At 54.1% G+C, this 21,879-nt stretch overlaps 3 protein-coding genes across 6 annotated transcripts in view; all 3 read right to left on the reverse strand.

The window, feature by feature from the left end:
- Ndufa10 (NADH:ubiquinone oxidoreductase subunit A10) overlaps positions 1-4,238 on the reverse strand; it is a 45,433-nt gene extending 41,195 nt beyond the window's left edge. For 2 of the 4 annotated variants that reach the window (XM_047543392.1, XM_047543390.1), the window contains exon 1: positions 4,081-4,238. In XM_047543392.1, coding sequence (XP_047399348.1) covers positions 4,081-4,155 — 75 coding nt within the window. In that variant the 5' untranslated portion in view covers positions 4,156-4,238. Of the gene's footprint in view, positions 1-3,611; positions 3,770-4,080 lie in introns of those variants that run through there. The other 2 variants (XM_047543389.1, XM_047543391.1) reach the window with 2 other exon arrangements.
- Positions 4,239-8,063: 3,825 nt separating this feature from the next.
- Positions 8,064-9,010, reverse strand: LOC124979120 (olfactory receptor 6B2). Its single transcript, XM_047543393.1, has one exon. The coding sequence runs from the start codon at positions 8,988-8,990 to the stop codon at positions 8,064-8,066; it is 927 nt and encodes a 308-aa protein (XP_047399349.1). The 5' UTR covers positions 8,991-9,010.
- A 10,512-nt stretch (positions 9,011-19,522) lies between these two features.
- On the reverse strand, positions 19,523-20,457 carry LOC124979556 (olfactory receptor 6B2-like). The gene is given in 2 exon segments (XM_047543914.1): positions 19,523-20,364; positions 20,367-20,457. Coding segments are annotated over 2 exon segments (933 nt in total).
- Between the last annotated feature and the right edge of the window lie 1,422 nt (positions 20,458-21,879).

Raw genomic sequence — 21,879 nt, forward strand, 5'->3', positions numbered from 1 at the left:
TGCAGACATCCTCATGGCTCTTATGCACAGGAGATGCCCCGTCTGCAGCATCTTCCTCTGTCCTCCACACTGAAGCCAAACAATCTCCCAGCAAATAAAAATACCAAGCAGTGTGCACCTTAGTGTATGAGGACGTTCTACAGGGGAGTAAGATAAATGAGGGTGTGGACATGGTCTTCTTTTCTCTTTTTTCTGGTACTGGACATTTAGCCTGGGGCTCTTACTACTGAGCTACACCCCCACCCTGTGCTGCCTTTAACTTGTGATCCTCCTGCCTCAACCTTCCGAGTCACTGAGATTACAGGAGTGGCCACCACAGCCGGCTGCACAGCTCATTTTTAGAGAATTAAGTATGCCGATAACCACACACCAGAAGACATTCTAATGACTGCAAAACAACGAAGACTATTAATGAGGAGAAAAGACTTTTTCATGCATCAAAACAGGAAATACTTGATTTGTAGGACAAGACAATGAATACTCATAATCCACCAACGGTGACCAACCCTCGGACACGGGCCTAGCACCAGGAACCTGTCCTAAGGGGACACTCATCTGTGCAAAGATCACCTATGCAGAAGCTGGATAAAATATGGTCATAATGTCAAATATAACTACCCAGCAAGAGGAGGAGTTTAAACTCAAAGTACACGCTTACCATAAAATACTAATCACCTACTTAAATAATGAAATACTTCATTATGAAAAAAACAACACAGGTGAATTTAAAATATTAAGACCAGTTCAGTGTGCACTGCTACTCAGGAGGCTGAAGCAGGAGGATCATAAATTTGTGACTGGCCTCCACAACTTAGTGAGATCCTGTCTCAATATAGAAAGGGCTGGAGATGTAGCTCAGGGATAGCATGCTGAGTCCAATCCCCAGTACCACAAAAAACTTAAAGACAAAACAATAAAATAGTAAGAGGTCTTTCATTCTTGGCTTACTTGATTACTGAAGGGTGCAGGGGGAAACAGGTTGCAAATGAAACAACCAATTTAAAAAGATACAAAAGACCTGAACAGAGCTCACAAAAGCTGTGCAGACGGCAAGGAAGCACAGGAAAAGAAGACTAACGACCCTGCCATCTGGAAACAAGTGGAAAGAAAAAGATAAAACCAAACATTTAACAAAAAATGGCTAATAAGCCAAATAACTGGTGCAGCCAACAGCTGGGAAGACTGCACAGTGGCGGGAGTGTCCAGGCAGCGTTAGGGAGTGCGGCCACACACTGGGGAGCCCACAGAGCCCAGGCTCCTGGAAAGAGCCTGGCAGTTTCTCACAAAGCTACAGTCTCACTATCTGGTCCAGTGATAACTGAGATTAAAACTCATTTCTACAGGGCTGGGGAGATAGCTCAGCTGGTAGAGTGCTTGCCTTGCAAGCACAAGGCACTGAGTTCGATCCCCAGTACCGCAAAAAAAAAAAAAAAAAAAAAAAAACTCATTTCTACAAAGAAATGTGCACACACATAACCACAACAGCTTTATTCATAACTGCCCCAAAGTGGCTCAACTGGATGCCCTTCAACAGCAGATTGGATGAACGATGGCATACCCATACAGAGGAAGATCATTCAGTAACAAAAGGAAGTGACTGTCAAGCCACCAAGACACAAGTGAATCCAAATGGACATTCTAAGTGAATGGAGCAGTCTGAGGGCAACACGTTGTATGGTTCAAATTATGTGAGGTTCTAGAAAGTGCAAAATGACAGAGGGCAGAGCCCAAGAGTGGTCAGGCTGCGGGAGGGGAGGAGGAGTGCAGGGGCTCTCTCTGGGCAGCAAAACTGCTGCGCAATACTTTGAAGGGTGTGTGTCACGATTCATCTCTCAAAACCACAGAACTCACCTGCAAGGAGTGAGCTCAGTACACACAGGTCTTTAAGAACATCAGAACAGTTCCCAGGATGGAAGGCAGAATGCAACAGAACAGGGTGCCTGTGTTTCAAACAGACGAAACAACCTCACTGAAAGGGCTGAGAAACGAGCCTGCAGGCAAAGTGAGGACACCAGCCTGCTCTCCAGCTGGTAAGGAGCACTACCACGTGGGAGGACCGTGACTCCGTACTCCTCCCACAGGCCACAGCTGGCAGATGGCGGGAGTGAGGTGTCTCAATGTTGGAGGGCAAGGTACAAATGAGCCAGGGGAGGAGTCCAGCATGACCCACGTGGGACACAGATCAGAGTTGGGGACATCAGTATGAACTTCCTGATGTGGGCAGTGCCACACAGATGGTTCACATAGACACTCTGTAGATAGGTGTACACACTCAAGTTAGTTGATCTCCTTGCTAGCTCAGCTGACACCCATAACAATGAGCAGATCTAGGACCCAGACCCTGGTTTCTAACATCATTTTCCAATAAATGGAACAGGGGCTTTTTAGAGAAACAGTTGATTCTGGGCTTGGACCACCGTGTAGTGTCAAAAAGTCAGGCAGGGGCTGGGGATATAGCTCAGCTGGTAGAGCACTTGCCTTGCAAGCACAAGTCCCTGGGTTCAATCCCCAGCACTGCAATAAAAAAAAAAAAAAAAAAAGTCAGGCAGTATTCATACGTGTGCACACAATGAAGAGCATGTCACAGGAACACAGAAGCCACCTGAAAGAGCTCCCATGGCCACAGCCAGGACAGCTTGGGCAACGAAGTAAAGCAGTGACGACCCTTGATTCCATACCAATGTAAGTAAACATGCCCCATGCAGAAGAACTCCAAAATAACAATCTGGACATTCTATGAGAAGAAGAGCAAGACTGCTCTCTGAGCATGGCACACAGGGGCTCCCTCCTGAGAATACAGGGCACAGGGGAAAGAACAGCCTTGCATAGGAAATCAGCCCCAACAAACCAGTCAGGTGACAAGGCAGCATCAACTGACAGTCACTGACTAGTGTGTTCGATGAGATGCCAGAAGCCCTTCACCCCTGCAGTACTCTTCCCAGCCAAAGTTCAACCATGAGAAAACCAGCAAGTTTCTGAGGAATCAAACACCTGCTTGGTACTGCTCAAAACCATCAAGTCACCAGAATCAAAGAATGTGAGAAACCCACACAACTGAAAGACACAAGTAGATGTTACATGGCACACTGGATGGGCAAATGGACACGGTGAAAAAAACCAATGAAGTCTGAAGAAAGCATAGCTTTAGTTGATTAAAGGAGATAATGCACTACATAATCTCACTTTTGTAAATAATACATATACACACATTTATAGCAAAAAAATGGGAAGAAGGCTATATACATCAAAATGTTCACTGGGGTAATGACTGCTACAGCAAAAACTGGAACCACCCAAGATCCATCCACAGGAGGCTAGGCTAATAAATAGCCTTGATCCCATTCTCCTGTTGTCCAGAATAACACAAAATAACTGACTTTTCAAGAAATATTCCAACTCATTTAACCGCTGTTCAGGTCACAAAGTATACACCCTCTTCATCTTGCACAAGCTTCTCTGCCCCAAAGTGAACGCACTGCTGCAGGCCGTGCGCCGTGCCCAGACCACAGCGAGCACCTCTCTCCAAGTCTCCTGCTTCCACTAACACAGGTCCCAGAACACCCGGTGTTAAAGAGCCAACCACCTCTCTCCCCTCCTGCCGCCTCGGTCACCTCCGAAACACATGCACATGATTTTCCAGTCAGACTCTTCAAACTCGATTTCTTAGCCAGGCGCCAGTCCCCTTTAAGAGACTGGACAGCCATGCGGCTCCACAAGGTCTCCTGGGTCTGCGGTCACGGTTCTTCGGCTGCCTTGTCCCTCCGCGTCTAAAGTCGTCCCCCGCTCTCGCCTTCCAGATCTACCCTAACTGCCCTCGGTTCCCGCCCGACACCCATCGCCCGGCGCCCTTCTAAAGGGCCTTCGGTAAAGCTGCCAGTGAACTCAGGGACGAACGTCCGCCGCGGCCAGGCCCGGTGGGCCCGCCGGGGTGCAGCCTCCGCCTGGAGCCGCGACCAGGGCTGGAGGGGCGGGCGGCCCCCACGGAGGGCAACCGCCGGGCGGCAGGACCCCTCCGGAGAGCGGTCCCGGAGGCCGCCGCGCAGACACCGGCCCGGCCCGCCGAGCTGCCCGTCGCCTCACCACGCGCTGGGCGCCCGCCGCCAGGCCGCGCGCTGACGCGGACGCAGGGACCAGTGTCAGCAGCCTCAAGGCCATCGCTGCGCGCTGGGTTCAGGCTCAAGGACCGAGGGGACGCGGTCGCGACGGGGTCCTCTCCTGAGGCCGGCGCGCCGTCGTGACGTCACTCCAGGGGTGCCCGCGGCGCCTGTCAGAACTTCCGCACAAGGCGGGAAGGGCGCCCGGGCGGAAGGGGCTGGGCCCGGGCGGAAGGGGCGGCGCCCTGAAGAGGCTGCGGCCCGCCCCCTGGCTCCGCCGGGTCGGGCGAGGGGCGTGGCCGGCCCGGGTACTGGGGAGCCCCCGGAGGGGCCACGCCCTGCGACCCGGGCCCCGCTGGGCAGGTCCTACCAGACCTGCGCTCAAGTCCAGAGGAAGACGTGAGAGGCGTACGTGCCGGAAAGAAGAAACGAAGCCGCCTCTACCAGTGGTGAGGTGAAGGAACCCGTAAACCCCCCCAGAGCGAGCGCGCGAGTTCAGGAGACTCCAGGGCGGACACGAACCGCGGCTGCGCAGCCTTCCCAACCAAGCCCCCGGAAACGGAAATACAGTCGGACGCCGTTGACCTTTGCTCCGTGTAAAATGCCACGCGGAGAAGACGCGGGTCGGAGACGGAAGGGGCCTGGAACTGCAGACTGACTCCCGGGTCACGGACAGCAGGGTGGTCAGTGCCTTCCAAGCTCTACCCAAACACCGGCGAGGTAGGCGGGCTGTGTGGACGCACTTCACGGAACCTGTGCGGAAAGGTAAGGCCTGGCCACGAGGATGCCCCCGGTGACCGCTTCAGCAGGACCGCGTGTGATGGAGGTGGGCGTTCACAGACTCGGGTCAGTGAACCAGCACAGCGACCAGAAAGGACCACGTCTGCAACAGCGTGAATGAAGTCCGCAAGGCGGCCAGCGGAGCGGAACCTTGACGTGGACTTCACACCCGAAACCAACGAAAACGCAACTACCAGACAGCAGGGCAGAGGTTCAGATTCTTAGGTTCGTCATCAAAAGTGTGATTTGTAAAAGGAAAAATTGGACCTCATCAAAATGAGACACTCGCTGAAAGACACTCTTGAGAGGATGAGAAGACAAGCTCGAGACAGCAGTGAAGAGCCTGCCAACAGGCCTGACCAAGGACCCAGCTCTGGAGTACATAAAAGAGCTCCCCAACCCAACACGAAGAAGTGAACCGCCCAGGAGAAGATCAGAAAGGACAAGGACAGAGGACTCACCGGAGAGGATATGCAGGTAGCAGATAAGCACACGAAGAAAGCATCTTCAACCTCATTAGCCATAAGAGAAATGTAAGTTAAATCCCAATGAGATATGAATACAAACGCAGCAGACATACCAAAATAAAAAACAAGGGCGTCAAATGCTGGAAGGAATGCAGAGAAGGCAATGTGCTCACACAGGTCTAGTGAGAAAATGAAATGGTGTAGCCGCTCTGGTGAAGAATTTGTGAGTCCCCTTTAATCTAAACGAGTTTACCGTACAACTCAGTATTAACCCTGGAGAAATGAAGATGCAGGTTCTTTGAGAAACACCCAACAGTGTTCCCTGCGCTTCCTTCCTAGCAGCTGAAAACTGGAGCCACCTCCTCACCCTTCAGCCATGAGAGGATCAGAAACCTGTGGTAAGACGCATTGTGGGATGCTACTCAGCAGAAAAAGCAGACCAGGGATTCTCAGAGCAGTGAATGGATCTGAAGTAGGTAAAGTGGAAACAGGCCAGTCTCAAAGGGCAACAGGGCGTGATTCCTTTTGCATGACATCCTGGAAATAACAACATGGAGAGGAGAACAAATCAGAGGCTGCCAGAGGCTAGAAGAAGGGGAGGGGAGGGTCTGCAAGGCCATAGCACAAGGCGTTTGCTGGTGAGGGAGATGCATCTCGGTTCACCACTATGTCCATGAAATGACCTGTGCAGCTGATGAGATTGCACAGTGCTACACACACACACACACACACACACACAGGAGTGTGTGTGTAACTGGCAAACCTGGACAAGCACTGCAGGCTGTACCAAGGCCAGTGTCCCGGGACCAACAGCACGGCACCTTGGTCATGCAAGACGATGCCATCAGAGAGACCTGGTGGGCACAAGTGCACCCTCTGTGGTTCTTCACAACTTTCTGTAAGTATACCATTAGGTTCAAAAGAAAGTTTTTAAAAGTGTATCATGCATCCCAGCATAAAAACAAAAAAATTTAAAAGGTACTATTTGTGTTAAAATTTTTCAATACCAGGAAGATGTGAAAGACCCCTGTACTGAAAACTACAAAATAATATTGAAAAACTGAAGAAGCTGTTCAGGAAGAGAGGGATATGCATTCTTAGGTGAAAGATCTTGAAATTGTGACGATGACATTCATCTCCCAACTGATCTATAGCTTCAACACAATCCCAATAAAATTCCAAAAAGTTTTTCTTTTGTTGACAGAAATGAGCAGATTCTGAAATGTACATCCACCACTCAGGAGGAACTAAGAACAAGGCAATCCGAGTAGAAGAACATGGTGGAAGGCCTGCTGAGGGACACTAAAGTTAGTGGCAAGACTACAGTGATGGCCACAGTGTGGTTCAGGTGTGGCAGCAGACAGGCGAGTGGTGCAGAAGAGAGGCCAAACTCGATCCATATGTATAGCCACTGGGTTTACCAAAGGGTACAGTGCAGAGAGAAAAGGGGTCTGTGCAGTAAATGACAGGGTGACTGGATCAACTTCACTCCATGTAGAAATGAACAACAGATCATCTTAGACCATAAAGAAAATGAACTTAAGATGGATTTCATATTGAAACATGAAAGATAAGATAAAAGGCTTCTAGAATGAAGCAGGAGAATGTCTTCATGACCTTGGGAGAGGGCAAACATGTCCTAAATGGAAAATAACTATAAAGGGGGCAACCAGACATTGGGCATGAAATAAAAGAACTTCTCTTCATCAGAGGCCCCATTAAGAGAACACAAGTGCAAACCCACCACCTGGAAGATCTTTGCAAAAATTCGGCTACCAGAGAACTGGGACCCAGAGTGTGTGACCCCTGTGTGTGGAAGAAAACCTTGTGAAGTAGGCAGAAGACAGGAAGAGGCATGTCAGAAAGGTTGTGTCCAAAAGGACCATGAGCCACAAGGTGCTACAAAGCTGCTCAAGCCACATGTCACTGGGGGAAGGCAAATTAAAGTCACAGGGAGATACCGTCACAACTACAGAAGAATGTCTAAATTGAAAAATACATGTAATACTAAGTGTCAGCAGGGATAGGAGCTACTGGAATTCTCCTAAACTGCTAGTGGGAGTGAAAATTGGTACACCACTTAACAGTTTTGCAGTTTCTACTAAACCTGACTGTATATATACTTCATGTTGCAGCAATTATAGATACAGCCTGTATGACTAGGTCTGCCCTAGGTATAGTTTTGTGCACTTTGCAAAACTACATGAACATAAACTAGAATGCTTATAGCAGCGGTATCCATAATATAGTATTCATAGTACTGTCCATCAACAGTAAAAAGCATGAAAGCATTATGACATACATATGATTATTATACAGCAATGGGATGCATAGATTATCACTTACATGCAAAAACACCAAGGACTCACATGGGCATCATGGTGAACCAAAGTTGGACGTAAAGTGCACATGCTTTGAGGTCACACTCATAAAAGCCTCAAGACACCCAAACTAACATCTGACTCTAGAAGTCAGGGGAGTGGTCCTTTGGGGCAGAAATGATGACTAGAGGGCAGGCAGTGTCTAATTCTTGGTCTCCCCAGGAGCTGGTTGCACGAGTGTGGTCCTGTTCTGAAAACACACCCAGATGAAGATTCTTCATTGTGACTAATTCAGTAGGTTTGTTAAATTTCATTTATAATTTTAAAGAGCATCAGGTGCTTTATGAAATATTGTTTGTCATCACAAGTTAGATTCTGGGAATATGATCATCCTGTAGACCCTAACCCAGGCTCAGAGCCTTTCTCAGGGCACCCTTAAATTCCTTGTTCCTCAGGCAGTAGATCAAGGGGTTTATCATGGGCGTAAGGACTGTGTATACTGCAGAGATGAGCTTGTTAGAGCTCCGGGTGTCGATGGCCTGGGGACGGACGTACATGAAGATCATGGCCATGTAGAAGATGGTGACCACAGTGAGGTGGGAGGCACAGGTGGAGAAGGCCCTCCAACGGCCTGTGGCCGAGGGGATGCGCAGGACGGCCAGCGCGATGTGCCCGTAGGAGAGGATGGTGACCAGGAGCGGGAACACCAGGATGAGGAAGGCCAGGATGAAATCCACCAGCTCTGCAGTCGAGAAGTCTGTGCAGGCCAGCTTGAGGATGGGCGAAATGTCACAGAAGAAGTGGTTCAAGATGTTGGAGCCACAGAAGGTGGCGCTGGAGATGAAGTAGACCTTGATCACAGAGATGGTGAAGCCGCTGGCAAAGGAGAAGGCCACCAGTTGGATGCACAGCCCTGTGGTCATGATGACTTGGTAGCGCAGTGGGTGGCAGATGGCCACGTAGCGGTCGTAGGCCATGGAGGCCAGGAGCACACACTCGGTGCACACCAGGGAGCTGAAGAAGTAGAGCTGAGTCATGCACCCCACGAAGGAGATGTTCTTGCGCTGCAGGAGGAAGCCGTCCAGCATCTTGGGGATGATGTCAGACACATACCAGATCTCCAGGAAAGACAAGGAACCCAGAAAGTAGTACATGGGCCTGTGGAGGGAGGTGCTGCTCCAGATGGTGAGGATGATGGCCAGGTTCTCCACCAGGACAAAGAGGTAGGTGAGCAGGAAGAGGAGGAAGAGCAGGTACTGCAGCCTGGGGGCCGTGGGGAAGCCCAGCAGGATGAAGGTGCTGACCTTGGTGGCGTTCTCGCCCCTCATCGTTCTCCACCTGCAAAAGACCAGGAGGAATTGTGGCAGGTGGACGGGCAGCAGAGGGGGCCAGAACCAGGCCTGTGGGTGAGCCTTGGCCCAAGACAGGACTCCTGGCTCACTTGAGCAATCAGACAGAGTGATAATTCATTTATCTCTCAGGTCTTAAGGTAGGAAAGTCCTGTCTGCCTGGATTTGGATGTCATGATGAAGTGGGGTGAGGAGGACAGGCTGAGCTACAGGTGTACCCACATGCTCACGAGAGCTCACACATGCATTCACACATGCTCACACACATGCACTCTGCATCCCTGCCTTTCTGGTCAGAGACAAGAAGCCAGCTCAAGTCAAACATGGGAAACTGAGGCCAGAGCAGCCTGAGCAGGGCCTGGAGAAGCACAGTGGGAGGGCTGGTCTCAGCAGGCAGAGACATGCCCAGCCCTGCCATGACTGCAGTTCTCCAGGGACACAGGGAAGGAGGCAGGGCATCTTCCCCAGGCAGACCCAGGGAGGGAGGCCCTATGGCCCAGGACATCCAAGAACATGCAACGGAGGTGAGGGCAGGTCAGGGTGCAGCTGCAGGACAGCGAGGCCAGGTGCAGTGAGTGCTGGGCCTTCCAGCTGGACTGGCCCTGTTCTTGGCCCTTCTGGTTGGCAGGGAGTGGGTAAGGATCAGCCTGACCCTGCCAGGGCCAAGCAGCTCCTGGTCCTGAATGACAGACTGGTGGGTGGCTTCAGTACCTTGATTTTAACAAGCATCTGCAAGAAGGCTGGCAGAGCTGAACCAAAATAGGGAGTGAAAGGAGGAGGAGTCCCATGAAAATAGAAGGGAGATCAGGGGAGCAGAGGAAGGGGAGCGAGGGGGGGAACCTGGGAAAGGGAGGAGCTGCGGGATGCAGTGGAGCATTATGACTTCCCTCTACTGTGCCTGTGAGCACCAGCCAAAAAGGAGGAACAGAGGAAGCTCTGTTCAGTGGAGTGGAGGACGGAGCAGAGCAGGGAGGACACACTGGGGGCTGGAGCGGAGAAAATTACATTCCATACACTTACGACCATGTCAGAATGAACCCTGATGTTATGAGTGACGCAGTAATAAAAAGACAAACATGATGAACGCAAATAAACCAATGAAGGGAAACCTCAAGAAAAACCCAAGGGTTGACTGTTGTCACCTGTGGAAGTGATGTCACCTCCCTGGGGCTCCTGGAGGGGAAGTAGGCAGGGGCAGGAGGTGGCGGGCAGGGGGCTGGCCAGGGCCCCAGGCAGCTCTGATAGGGCAGAGTGCTCCAGGGCAGGGCAAAGCCAGAGTTTGGAGTCCCGAGGCCTGCACCAGTCCAAGGCCAGTCAGGTGGACATGGAGGCCCAAGTGGGCACAGACACAGGGAGGCCATGCTGAGTGCCATGTCACAGCCTGCAAGGTTCCTGCAGGTTGGGGCAGCAGCCTTGGCACAGTCAGGCTTCCAACCAACCAGGGCAGAGCCCCAGGCCGACAGCTGGAGGAGAGCAGAGACGTCTCTCCGGGAAGGACAGCCAGGCTCCCTAGAGAGCTGGCCGGGGGTGGAAGACCAGGGAGCTGCAACCCCTTGGACCAGGAGCTCGGGGGCACGCCTCCACAGGCAGCGTAGGTGAGCAAGCAAAAGCCAGCCACCAGCTCACAGTTAAGGCCACCACCTGGATGCCCTGGAAGAGGTCCAGCAGGCAGCAGGGGCAGGCTAAGCAGGAGCAGAGAGCATGTCCATTTCTTACACTACCCTCAGCCCTACTGCACAGGGACAGAGGAGTTAGTCCCCACCAGGGACTTGCCACAGGGCCATCCACGAACACCATGTTGGGCATGTTCTTCCCGTTCCTCGCCCTAGACTGCCTTCTCCATGAGCCTCCATCCCAACAGAGGTCCTCAGGCCCCTGTCCTAGCCCCAACAGAGCTCCCAGCCCCTGATTGCCTCATGTTGTCCCTGGGGGTGAACTGGACACTGTCTTAGAGCAGGCCTTTGTGGTGTGGCTGCTACTGCAGGGCACTCTGTGACTGAAGAACCCACACCTGCTGGTCCCACCAGGACCCCATGTGGGCTGAGAGTGAAGGAGAGCACAACAAAGCTTACTTCAGAGGATGCTCCCTCGGGCACTTAAAAGAATTCCAGTTGCAGCATTTGGATTTGCTCAGGACAAGGAGATTGCTCGAGTGCCCAGCACCCATGGACTTCAGCAGTTGCTCCTTGCTGAGCGGTAGGTGGCAGCGTCCCAGGACCACTCAGATGCCAGAACCCCAGACTGTCGGGGTTGCTGGGCCTCTGCCTTCCTATAACAGCCACAGCTCAACCTGGCAGCCTCTGTCTCTGCTGGCTGTCTCTGGCAGGCAGGCTGGCTCACGCGACTGACAGATTTCACAGTTTCCTTGCTTCCTGCTTGCTGGTGGTCCTATATCCAATGACAGTGTCCTTTTGGAAGAAAAGACCAAGAGAGACAAAGGGAGAAGGCCACATCAGACAGCTGCACCTCCAGTAGAGGCATATGCAGAAAGGTTGCGGAGGACATACAGGGTGTTACTGGGCCCTTCAGTCAGCTCCCAGGTTGAAAGCTGCCACCACTAGGACCAGAGGCAGGGGCAGTCACCAGAAACTGGGCGAGCAAAGAGGGTCCTGCTGTGTTGGGACTAATGACACGTTAACTAACTCAGGCTGACTCCTTACTCCCTGGCTAGTGAGCAAGATCAATGCCTCAAAGGCGGTTTCCAAAGTTAATGATGACAAATCGCACCACTGTCAGAGATTGGTTAACAACAGTTCCGCAAACGTGATCAGCTCGTGCTTGCCATATAGTCCTATGGAACTCTTGCCTGCATGAACACCCCGTGCCTTGCTGACCTTTAAGCTGATTGGTTCCCACTTAGCCTCCACCCTACATAAAAGCTGTGTGACTTCCTCAGTAAATGAGTTCCCTCCCTGATGTGACTTGTCTCCCTGATGTGTCTGATTGTCTTCCGCCCGGAGAACTGGGTGTGGGCAGTCAGTTGGCCCTACCTTTCCCAGTCTGACCTTGTTGGGGAGTGCTCCCTTCCCTTGTCGCTGGTCGAGAAGGGCAAGGGGGCTTAAGACCTCGACACTGCTGTAGGATTAGGAGGGGCAAGGCCCTACTACACCTTAGTTCTGAACGTCCAGCATCCCAAAATGTGAGGACATGTTTCTGCCACCATAAGCCCCAGGTGGTGGCCCTTCCTTTCAGCAGCCCCAGGACACTGACATGGGGAAGGAGAAGGTAAGAGGGGAAGCAAGTGAGCCCAGGGCCTGGCCCCATCTGGGGCACTTGACAGTGGGGAGACCAGTAAGTGTGTGGAACAGCACCCGCTGGGGGGTCACAGGCACTTGTAGGGCTGGCTTGTAAGTCTGGACTTCCTGGGGAGTTCTGCAGAGAAAAGGAAACCTGAAAGGAACCAGGGTCAGCTTGGCACATGGGCATGCCCACACTCCTGCCTTAAGTGTTCAAGAGTTCCCTTGTGGAGCCATACCTGCACCATCGAGTGGCACTACTGTTCCCTGCCATACAGTGCAAGCATGCAGTTCAGACTTGCAGGTCAATCTCAAGAGCACTTCCATCCCCAGGGCTTCTATCAAACCTACTTCCCCCTGTAAAGGAGTGATAATGACCACCTGCCACTCAAGGAGGCCCAGTGTCTGATCCTGATGTGGTGAGCAGGCTGTGCTGCCCTAGTGACTCCATGGTATGCAGAACCGCAGCTCTCAGGCTGTGCCTGCCCTGAGTGACTCCATGGTGTGCAGAACAGCAGCTCTCAGGCTCTGCCTGTCCTGGTGACTCCATGGTGTGCGGAACAGCAGCTCTCAGGCTGTGCCTGCCCTGGTGACTCCATGGTGTGCAGAACAGCAGCTCTCAGGCTGTGCCTACCCTGAGTGACTCCATGGTGTGCAGAACAGCAGCTCTCAGGCTGTGCCTGCCCTGAGTGACTCCATGGTGTAGAACAGCAGTTCTCAGGCTGTGCCTGCCCTGGTGACTCCATGGTGTGCAGGACAGCAGTTTTTGGACTATGTCTAACTCTGAGCTGCTCCATCTTGTAAAGCAGTTGTTTGCCATCAGCTACTCCATATCAAGCACAGGTGCCAAGGCAGATAACTCCACACCTGGTTTGTACACATGAACAAACACCATCTTCTCAGAACCACTGGAAGGCATGAATTGATAATTAGCTTACACATTCCAACTTATCAAAATAGATCAAGGAGCACCTGGACATGTGGGCATCCCTCATCACATCAGGAACACCAGACACAGGAACCTATCAACCTCACCAGTTCCAACCCCTCATTTGAGACCCATAAAAAGAAGAGTCCCCAGACTGGGCATAGCAACACCCTGACCCCATCTCCTGGTCACTTGTCACAAACCTTGCCCAGGGAAATCACCACAGTGACAGACCTCTTGTTCTGTCCCTTGGGATTCAGCACTGTGCAGTTTCTCCTGCATGAATGAGACAATGACCCACTCCAAGCTGACACCTCAAGCTGACACTCAGAGGTTCCTGTCCATCTGGATCCTCTGCCTTGACAACTGTGCAGAATGGTCATGAAAACCCTCACTGACCACCTGCAGTGAGACTCCACACTTGTCTCTGCCTGTCCTCTGGGCTCTGCATCTGGTGACTCTGCAGCTGTCTTAACCCTTTCTCAGTCTTCCTGTGACCTACTTAAATATCATTGTGTGAAGTGTGACATGTGACTTGAGTGTATGGACATTAGAATTAAGATTGGAATGGAATCAGTGTGACTTAGCTCCATGTACAGCCAGAGGAGTGTTCTGCTCCATTTGTGTACAATGTGTCAAAATGCATTCTACTGTCATGTATAACCAACTAGAACAAAAAAATTAATAAAAAAAGAAAAATGCATCCTATTGTCATGTATAACTAATTGGAACAAATTTTTACAAGTTGGAATGGAATGAAAGCCCTTGTGATTGCCAGGCCTCTGTCTACCAGGTGAGCCACGAGTACTCGGTGAATTGCCACCACTGAGAGAGGTGTAGCCTGTGAACTTATTGTTGTCCCGTAAATTCTGGCATCATGGAAAGAGGTGAATGTGTTTGCTCTCTTGATGGCACAGCTTGCTCATGCACTGAGTGTTGCCTCTGCAGACCGTCAGAGGTGGCTGTGTCCTCTTCCCAGCTGAGTGGCCATAGTGGGTTTTAGAGTCCATGAGGAGGCACTCTGGGACTCCAGGGGTTCCTGCCTGTGCCCAGGTTTTGCTGGAGGCTCTGGGTCTCCTACTCCCCTCCCAGCAGAGTGCAGGCCCCCTGGATCATGCTGGTTATTTGGATAGTGGTAACTAATCACTGTGAGTTGGCTAGTCAACACTAGATGGTTGGTTAGATACAAACTGCACTTATTTACAAAATAAGAACCATGTAGCACTCTCTCTGTCACTTGCACTTTAGACAATGGCTATGTTTGCTTTCAAATAAACTTTTTATTTTGGAATAATTTGGGGCTTACAGAAAAGCTGCAAAGGTAGTGCAGAGTGCTCTCGGGACCCTTTGCTCTGCCCCCGAAAGCTGAAAGTTCACCCCACGGGGTCCTGCTGTCTCCAGCGAGGGTGGGCCTTGGCACCTGGCTCTTAACCGTGTCCTGACTTCATGGGGACTTTTGGCTTCCACTGTCCTGCCCTGCCCAGGTCTCTCCTGCTCTGAATTGGTGCATTTTGTGGGGTTCTGCCTCCCTGCTTCCTAGACAGAGGCTGGAAGGCCAGCTGGCTTCTGAAGAAGGAGCTCGGCATTTTCTCATGGTGGACGAAGCTTGCCAGGGTGCTGCATACAGAGCGTCTTTGGCCAGAAATCCAAACTCAGGTCTTCTCAGGAAATCTGCGACATGGAAGGGCACACTGCTATGCCCTGAGTGGATGTGTTTGGGGAGCCTATCAGAGGGGTCTGCAGTGGCCTCTCCACCCCTGTCAGCCGACAGCAGTTAGCCTCGATGCCTGCCTGCCTCCTGGCGGAGGGAACCAGCTGGAAGCAGACCTTAGCTGTGATGGGAGCTGATGTTCTCTGCCAGTGCAGTGAAGATCCTGGCTAGGCTGCTAATGCTGGGCATTGGGGTGCCGACCAGTGCCCACAAATGTGCACTCAGCACAGTACCCATAAATGTGCACTCAACACAGTACCCATAAATGTGCACTCAGCACAGTGGCCACAAAAGTGCATTCAGCACACACACTGAGCACAGTACTAATGGACGTGTGCTCGGCACAGTGTCCACAGACACACTCGGCATGGTGCTTACAGATAGAAGAGTCATTTACGAAGCCCCCAGGAGTTATTGAGTGGGATGCTGAGACAGAGGTGAGCCCTTGCCCCACCCCAGGTGTAGGAGGCATGGGTCAAGGGGTTGTCTGTCACACACGCACACACACACACACACACACACACACACACACAGCTCCGCCATGACACAAGGTAAGAATGCACTCTGAAATCACAGCAGAGCCAGACAGACCCCCATCAGCATGGATGCATGGATCCTACCTGAGGGGACCAGAAGCTCACTCTGAAGGGCTGCGGCTGCCTGCAGGAGCGAGGAATGGCTTCTACTCGTGTCCAGTGACTTGAAGCCTGGCCAGTGACCAGGGCCCCTGGACCTGGCTTCTGAGAAGTGGGCTTCCCTGGGCACTGGGGAGGAAGAGCTGTGGCCTTTTCTGCAGAAGCATGGTGACTCCAGGGCCCAATTACCCCACGCTGCCAACGGGGCTGCCCACACTGCCAATTAGCCGGGTCCGTGCCTCTGTGGAGCCCATGCCCCAGGGCCCTTTCTGGTGCTTCACCACTGCCTTGGTGGCAACTTCTGCTGTCCCCATGAGAGTGGCTACTGTCTCGGGGCAGCCCTTTGGCCCGGGCTCACAAGGGTCATGGAGTTCCAGTGCTAAGAGCCAGGCCACCCTTCTGAAGGGAATCACACTGCACGGGCAGGAGGGAGGCCAGAGCTGGAGGCCAAGCCAGAGTCCTGGCGGGCCATGCTGCTTCAGCAGGGTTCGATAGTAAGTTAGGTCCTGATACAGCTCAGAGCCCCAGCCACTGTGCCCTCAGGGAAGGACTGGTCAGGCCCACAAGGCCAGCAACTGCCTGGCCTATTTCCCTTGGTCCAGTTCTCCTGACCTCCCTGTGCTCTCCATTCTGATTCCACCAACCCTCCCTCTGTGCCATCAAGCACGCTGGCTCCGTCCACCTCCCTGTGGGGTTTGGACTGTCTGTTCCTTCTGGAATGTTCTTCCACATTAGCCCTGTGTTCCACACTCCTTTAATCCCTTGCCAGCCCAGGATGTCATCCTTCCCTCCCTCCTGGATCAGCTCCTCCTTAGGCTGCAAGAATGTGCGTGCTGTCTCTCCGGGCTTCTGGTGGCTCCAGGGCTGGTGGCAGCCTCTGGGTCACATTGCCTCCTCCATGTGCCAAATATCCTCTGTGTGTCTTTTGTAAGGACACTGGTCATTGCTCTTAGGCCACCCAGACAATCCACAACACTTTCCCTGTCCCCAGCTCCTTGATTACCTCATTTTACTGCAAGAGTCATAAAGCAGTAAACCAGGTCTTACAAATACAGGTGTTGCTGTTATCTCTACAGCACTCAGTTCTGCAAGTTCAGAAGGACATATGACATTTTAAGCCTGACATTGGCAAAGTTACTCAGATGGAATGGCTTTCCATGGCCACAGGTATTAGTGACAATCAGGTCCACTCCCACTGGAGAGCACAGATCGCCCCTTATGAGATGGTCTCTGGGATGTCTGTGCCACCAGAAACAGCCTCTCCCATCTCGGCCCCCGCCACCTGGCAGGACGGGAGCTGCCGGGCTTACGTGCACGGCACAGCGTGTTCCTGGACCAGGTAGCCCTCCGTGATCCGCCCACTGAGAGTCACACACCATTTATGGTCTGGAACCCAGATGTGGGTCCTCTTGAATCAGCGTCAGGGAAAGCCTGCCGGAGCCCAGCTGGCGGCCCGCCTTCCACCCCCACTGCGGCACAGTTCCCAGGACCGGTGTGGGAGAGCGAAGCCGAGCCGAGCACCGACGTTCCCCCAGGGCAGACGGCGTCCTAGGCATGGACTGCTTTCTAAGGCCACAGGTCAAGACTTGTGGGCCATCACGAAAGCCTACTCTTCCCCCAGTTTCCTGTGGTCCCAATCCTTCCTCCTCCGTTCCGGGAAGTCCCTGGGACCACAGTGCGCAGGCAGTTGTAGCTAGGGCCTGAACTTAGTTAAAACGCAGGGCCGCTGTGGGTTGTGGGCTAACACCACCAGGCAGGCCATCTCCACCCGCATCAGGGCGGTGGGTGTTCTCGCAAGCCACCCGAAGCCCCAGTGAACGCGTCCTTGCTGCTCCAGATGCCGCTGACGCTCGCTTCCTGACTCTGCTGGAAACGATGCTCTGACGCTTGGAAGGCCTGTCTGCCGCAGCCTGGAGCAACGGCGCGGCTGGGTGTCGTACTTCTGGGCCGCACGTGCTCACGACCTGGGGACTGCCAGCAGGTTAGATCCAGGAGGGCCCTCCAGCCAGTGAGGTTCTGCCCGCCCAGCATGCCCTGAAACTACCCCAGGAAGAGTCTCTCTCCACGAGACCTTGTTCGTAAGGCTCACACAGACTCCTGATCTCAGGTTGGCGCCATCCCTTACGTCAAATTCACCACGGCCCAAGCCGCGTCGGTGGCCTGACGCTCCCCAGTGAAGCGGTCTTTCTCCCCTGACCTTACGCTTCCTCCTGATCTGTAGGGTGTTCCCCCCCGAATGACTGGGATCATCCCCTCTGCCTGCTGTAAATCAGGTCAGCGGGGCTAGATTCCCAGAGGCTCCCAAGGCAGCGTGTCCCAACCTGGACACAGGCTTCCCTGGGAGAGGCCTTTGCGCCCCTGTCCTTGGGTGTCTCCTGCCATAAATTCAGAAGCAGCCTCGACTCCCTGTTTTACCCACCCTGACCCCAAATGCTACTTGAACACCCAGACGGTTCCCGGCCAGTCCATCCCACCCAGGTCCACTGCTCAGCCCCAGTGGCCTCCCTGCCTGCCCCACAGTCTCCCTGCCTCCCACCAGGTCCCTGTCTACGTCTCGCACACCTGCCGAACCAGCTAGGGATGCACACCCAGCACACTCACCAGCAGCTGCCAGATAACATCGCCAAGAGCCTTCTGGCTTTTGATGCCGGCCACGGCCAGTGTGTGCTGGGGGCTCTGCCTCTGGCTGCCCCTGGGGTCCCAGGCCCTGGGCTCCCTGAACCTTCCAGGTCTGCATGCTCACTGCACCCTGCCTCACGGCTCTGTCAGTGAAGCTGCCCAGGGCCCCCTCTCCTCCCGCGTCCCGCCCAGGGCCCCCTCTCCTCCCGCGTCCCGCCCAGGGCCCCCTCTCCTCCCGCGTCCCGCCCAGGGCCCCCTCTCCTCCCGCGACCCGCCCAGGGCCCCCTCTCCTCCCGCGTCCCGCCCAGGGCCCCCTCTCCTCCCGTGACCCGCCCAGGGCCCCCTCTCCTCCCGCGACCCGCCCAGGGCCCCCTCTCCTCCCGCGTCCTGCCCAGGGCTCCCTCTCCTCCCACGTCCTGCCCGGGTCCCTTCCTCCCGTGTCTTGCCCAGGGTCCCTTCCTCCTGCGTCCCGCCCAGGGCCCCCTCTCCTCCCGCGTCCCGCCCAGGGCCCCTCGCGTCCCGCCCAGGGCCCCCTCTCCTCCCGCGTCCCGCCCAGGGCCCCCTCTCCTCCCGCGTCCTGCCCAGGGCCCCCTCTCCTCCTCTGCTCTTTAACGTGAAACCCTTCTCCCTGCCTGTTCTGGGACTCACTCCACCCAGCGTCCTCCTCCCCTCATGCTGGACTCCTCTCCTCTGTCCTGTGGCCCCGCCTGCACCTGCACCTGCCACCACCACACACCACCCCTTGTCCCCTGTGTCCCAGGGGCTCGTGCCGGGCTTCACGGGTCCAGTGCTGGACAGGCAGACTTGGGCTCCCCTCTCTGAGCATCTGCATGTGTTACAGGTCAACGGAGGTCAAGTCAAACAGCGATGAGCCTTTTTATTTTCTCAGAGCTGCCCGACGGTGGGGAGGTTATGTGGAGCAGAGCTGCTCCCCAGGAGTGTAGGAGGGCTCGCCTGTGCACGAACGCAGGCTGTGCACGCTCAGTCCCAGGCAGAGCTGGCTCAGGTGAGCTGGAGCTCACTTCGCCACACGCTCAGCACTGCAGCCCGGAAGCCCATGATGCGCATGGTGCACTACGAGGGGCGTGCTCGTCACTCTGCTGAAAGGTCTATGGCAATTTTAAAGGTGAGAAAGATTCATTGAACTCTACCAAGTCCTACTTTGCTCATTAAGATAAAAAAAAAATAAGCTCCAACAGCAACAGGGCCATGGAATGAACCTCCGTGACCTGACGGAGCAACACAGACGTGGGGGCCTTGTTAAGATCACTGCACAAACGCCACTTCCCCGACGCAGAGACTTTCCACTTTAGCACTCGTGGCCGGTCAGCAAGCGGGCAGCTTCTGAGGGGCAGTTCCAGGAGATGGGGAGGTGCACCCTCCTACGGCCTGGCCTGGCCCAGAGCCTTTCTCAGGGCATCCTTGAATTCCTTGTTCCTCAGGCAGTAGATCAAGGGGTTCAAGATGGGCGTGAGGACCGTGTAGAGAACAGAGATGAGCTTGTTGGAGCTCCGGGTGTCGATGGCCTGGGGACGAACATACATGAACAGCAAGGCCGTGTAGAAGATGGTGACCACAGTGAGGTGGGAGGCACAGGTGGAGAAGGCCCTCCAACGGCCTGTGGCCGAGGGGATGCGCAGGACGGCCAGCGCGATGTGCCCGTAGGAGAGGATGGTGGCCAGGAGCGGGAACACCAGGATGAGGAAGGCCAGGATGAAATCCACCAGCTCTGCGGTCGAGAAGTCTGTGCAGGCCAGCTTGAGGATGGGCGAAATGTCACAGAAGAAGTGGTTCAAGATGTTGGAGCCACAGAAGGTGGCGCTGGAGATGAAGTAGACCTTGATCACAGAGATGGTGAAGCCGCTGGCAAAGGAGAAGGCCACCAGTTGGATGCACAGCCCTGTGGTCATGATGACTTGGTAGCGCAGTGGGTGGCAGATGGCCACGTAGCGGTCGTAGGCCATGGAGGCCAGGAGCACACACTCGGTGCACACCAGGGAGCTGAAGAAGTAGAGCTGAGTCATGCACCCCACGAAGGAGATGTTCTTGCGCTGCAGGAGGAAGCCGTCCAGCATCTTGGGGATGATGTCGCACACATACCAGATCTCCAGGGTGGACATGATGCCCAGAAAGTAGTACATGGGCCTGTGGAGGGAGGTGCTGCTCCAGACGGTGAGGATGATGGCCAGGTTCTCCACCAGGACAAAGAGGTAGGTGAGCAGGAAAGGAGGAAGAGCAGGTACTGCAGCCTGGGGGCCGTGGGGAAGCCCAGCAGGATGAAGGTGCTGACCTTGGTGGCGTTCTCGCCCCTCATCATTCTCCACCTGCAAAAGACCAGGAGGAATTGTGGCAGGTGGACAGTCAGCAGAGGGGGCCAGGCCTGTGGGTGAGCCTTGGCCCAAGACAGGACTCCTGGCTCCTGCCCGCACTAGGGCAGAAAAACAGAACCTCCAGGTGAAACGTCGAGCCTCAAGTGCCTCAGATCCAGGTCACTCTGGACCTGGGCTCTGGAAAGCCCTGCCCACCCCTTCCCCACGAGTGTCTACATCCAAGGCCTCTGCACCCTAAGGACACCCACGCTCCTCACACCGCTCTCTCCAGGCGACGAGTCATGACTGCCGGGTCCTCTGGGTTCGTTACCTGGTGTCTCTCCTTCTGTCTATGTTGGTTGGTAGCTGACCTTTTGCCTGGTTCAGGGTTGATTTTATCGGCAACATGAGGCCAATAGGGCCTTGGGAAAGGTGGGCGACCAGGTGCAGGTTAACCGGACCCCATCCCAGGCTCTCCCAGGGTCCCTGTCTCCGCACATTGTGGGAAACATCAGGAGGGAGAGAGCTCAGCCCAGTTCTGGAAGAGGATGTGGAGCAGCATCCAGGCAGGAGGGTGGAGGGGGCCCCGGCCGAGGGCAGCATCATATGTCCGGCAGGGCTGAGTGTGAGGGCGTGGGTGAGACGGGGCTGGGAGCTGGGGACACACGGCTGGTATAAGGAGCAAAATTAAATGTGTGACATTCTGTGTGCTGTGTAACTTGCAAAAAAAAACCACAAGTTGTTGACTCTGTGCTGTAATGAGGTAATGATGTGGTGTTGCCCCAAGATAAGATTGACGTTGCCCCCAAGCTGGAGACATGTGCAACTGACCCCGAGTAAGATAACTAACTTCCCTCGGACCAAGACAGGCTGGCAGGGTCTGATAAAAAGGGTTTAAAAGGACTCAGATGAGCCTAGCTCCAGTCCCCGTTTTACACCAATGATGCCAGTGTTGCGCCAAGCCTGGAGGGACTCACTGACTTGCTCGTTGCTTGATGGACCATCCATCACCCTGACCGTGACCGAGACGTTCCTGTGGAAGTGACAGCGGAGCTGCCCGTGTGCATCCTGCCTGAGACGTCTCCGCCCGGCCTGCCGCCCTCCTTCGCCTTCCAACCGTCCTCCCCGATCAGGACTCTGGCTGGAGGGAGCTCCCCAGCGAGATCTCCTGAGCTGTCTTCCTGACTGACCTCTGGGAGCCGCTGCCCTTCCACTCAAGACACATCACACAGGTGTGGACCTTAGGAACGGGTCTCAGTAAGGAGTGAGTCTTGTTTATTCGGGGCTTATAATAATTTAGTGATTAAGTTATGTGTGATATTGGTGTGACTAAAAGTTAGAATAACTATAAATAATTGTGTGATGAGCATCAAATAAAAGCCAATTGATTTTGGATCAAATTTACTCTCATTGACTCTTCCTTGCTGCTC

This window comes from Sciurus carolinensis, chromosome 3 (genome assembly GCF_902686445.1).
Source record: "Sciurus carolinensis chromosome 3, mSciCar1.2, whole genome shotgun sequence".
NCBI classification, from domain to species: domain Eukaryota; kingdom Metazoa; phylum Chordata; class Mammalia; order Rodentia; family Sciuridae; genus Sciurus; species Sciurus carolinensis.

Bases quoted from the DNA above. Each gene is read 5' to 3' on its own strand.
- LOC124979120 (XM_047543393.1), bottom strand. From the start codon at position 8,990: ATGAGGGGCGAGAACGCCACCAAGGTCAGCACCTTCATCCTGCTGGGC.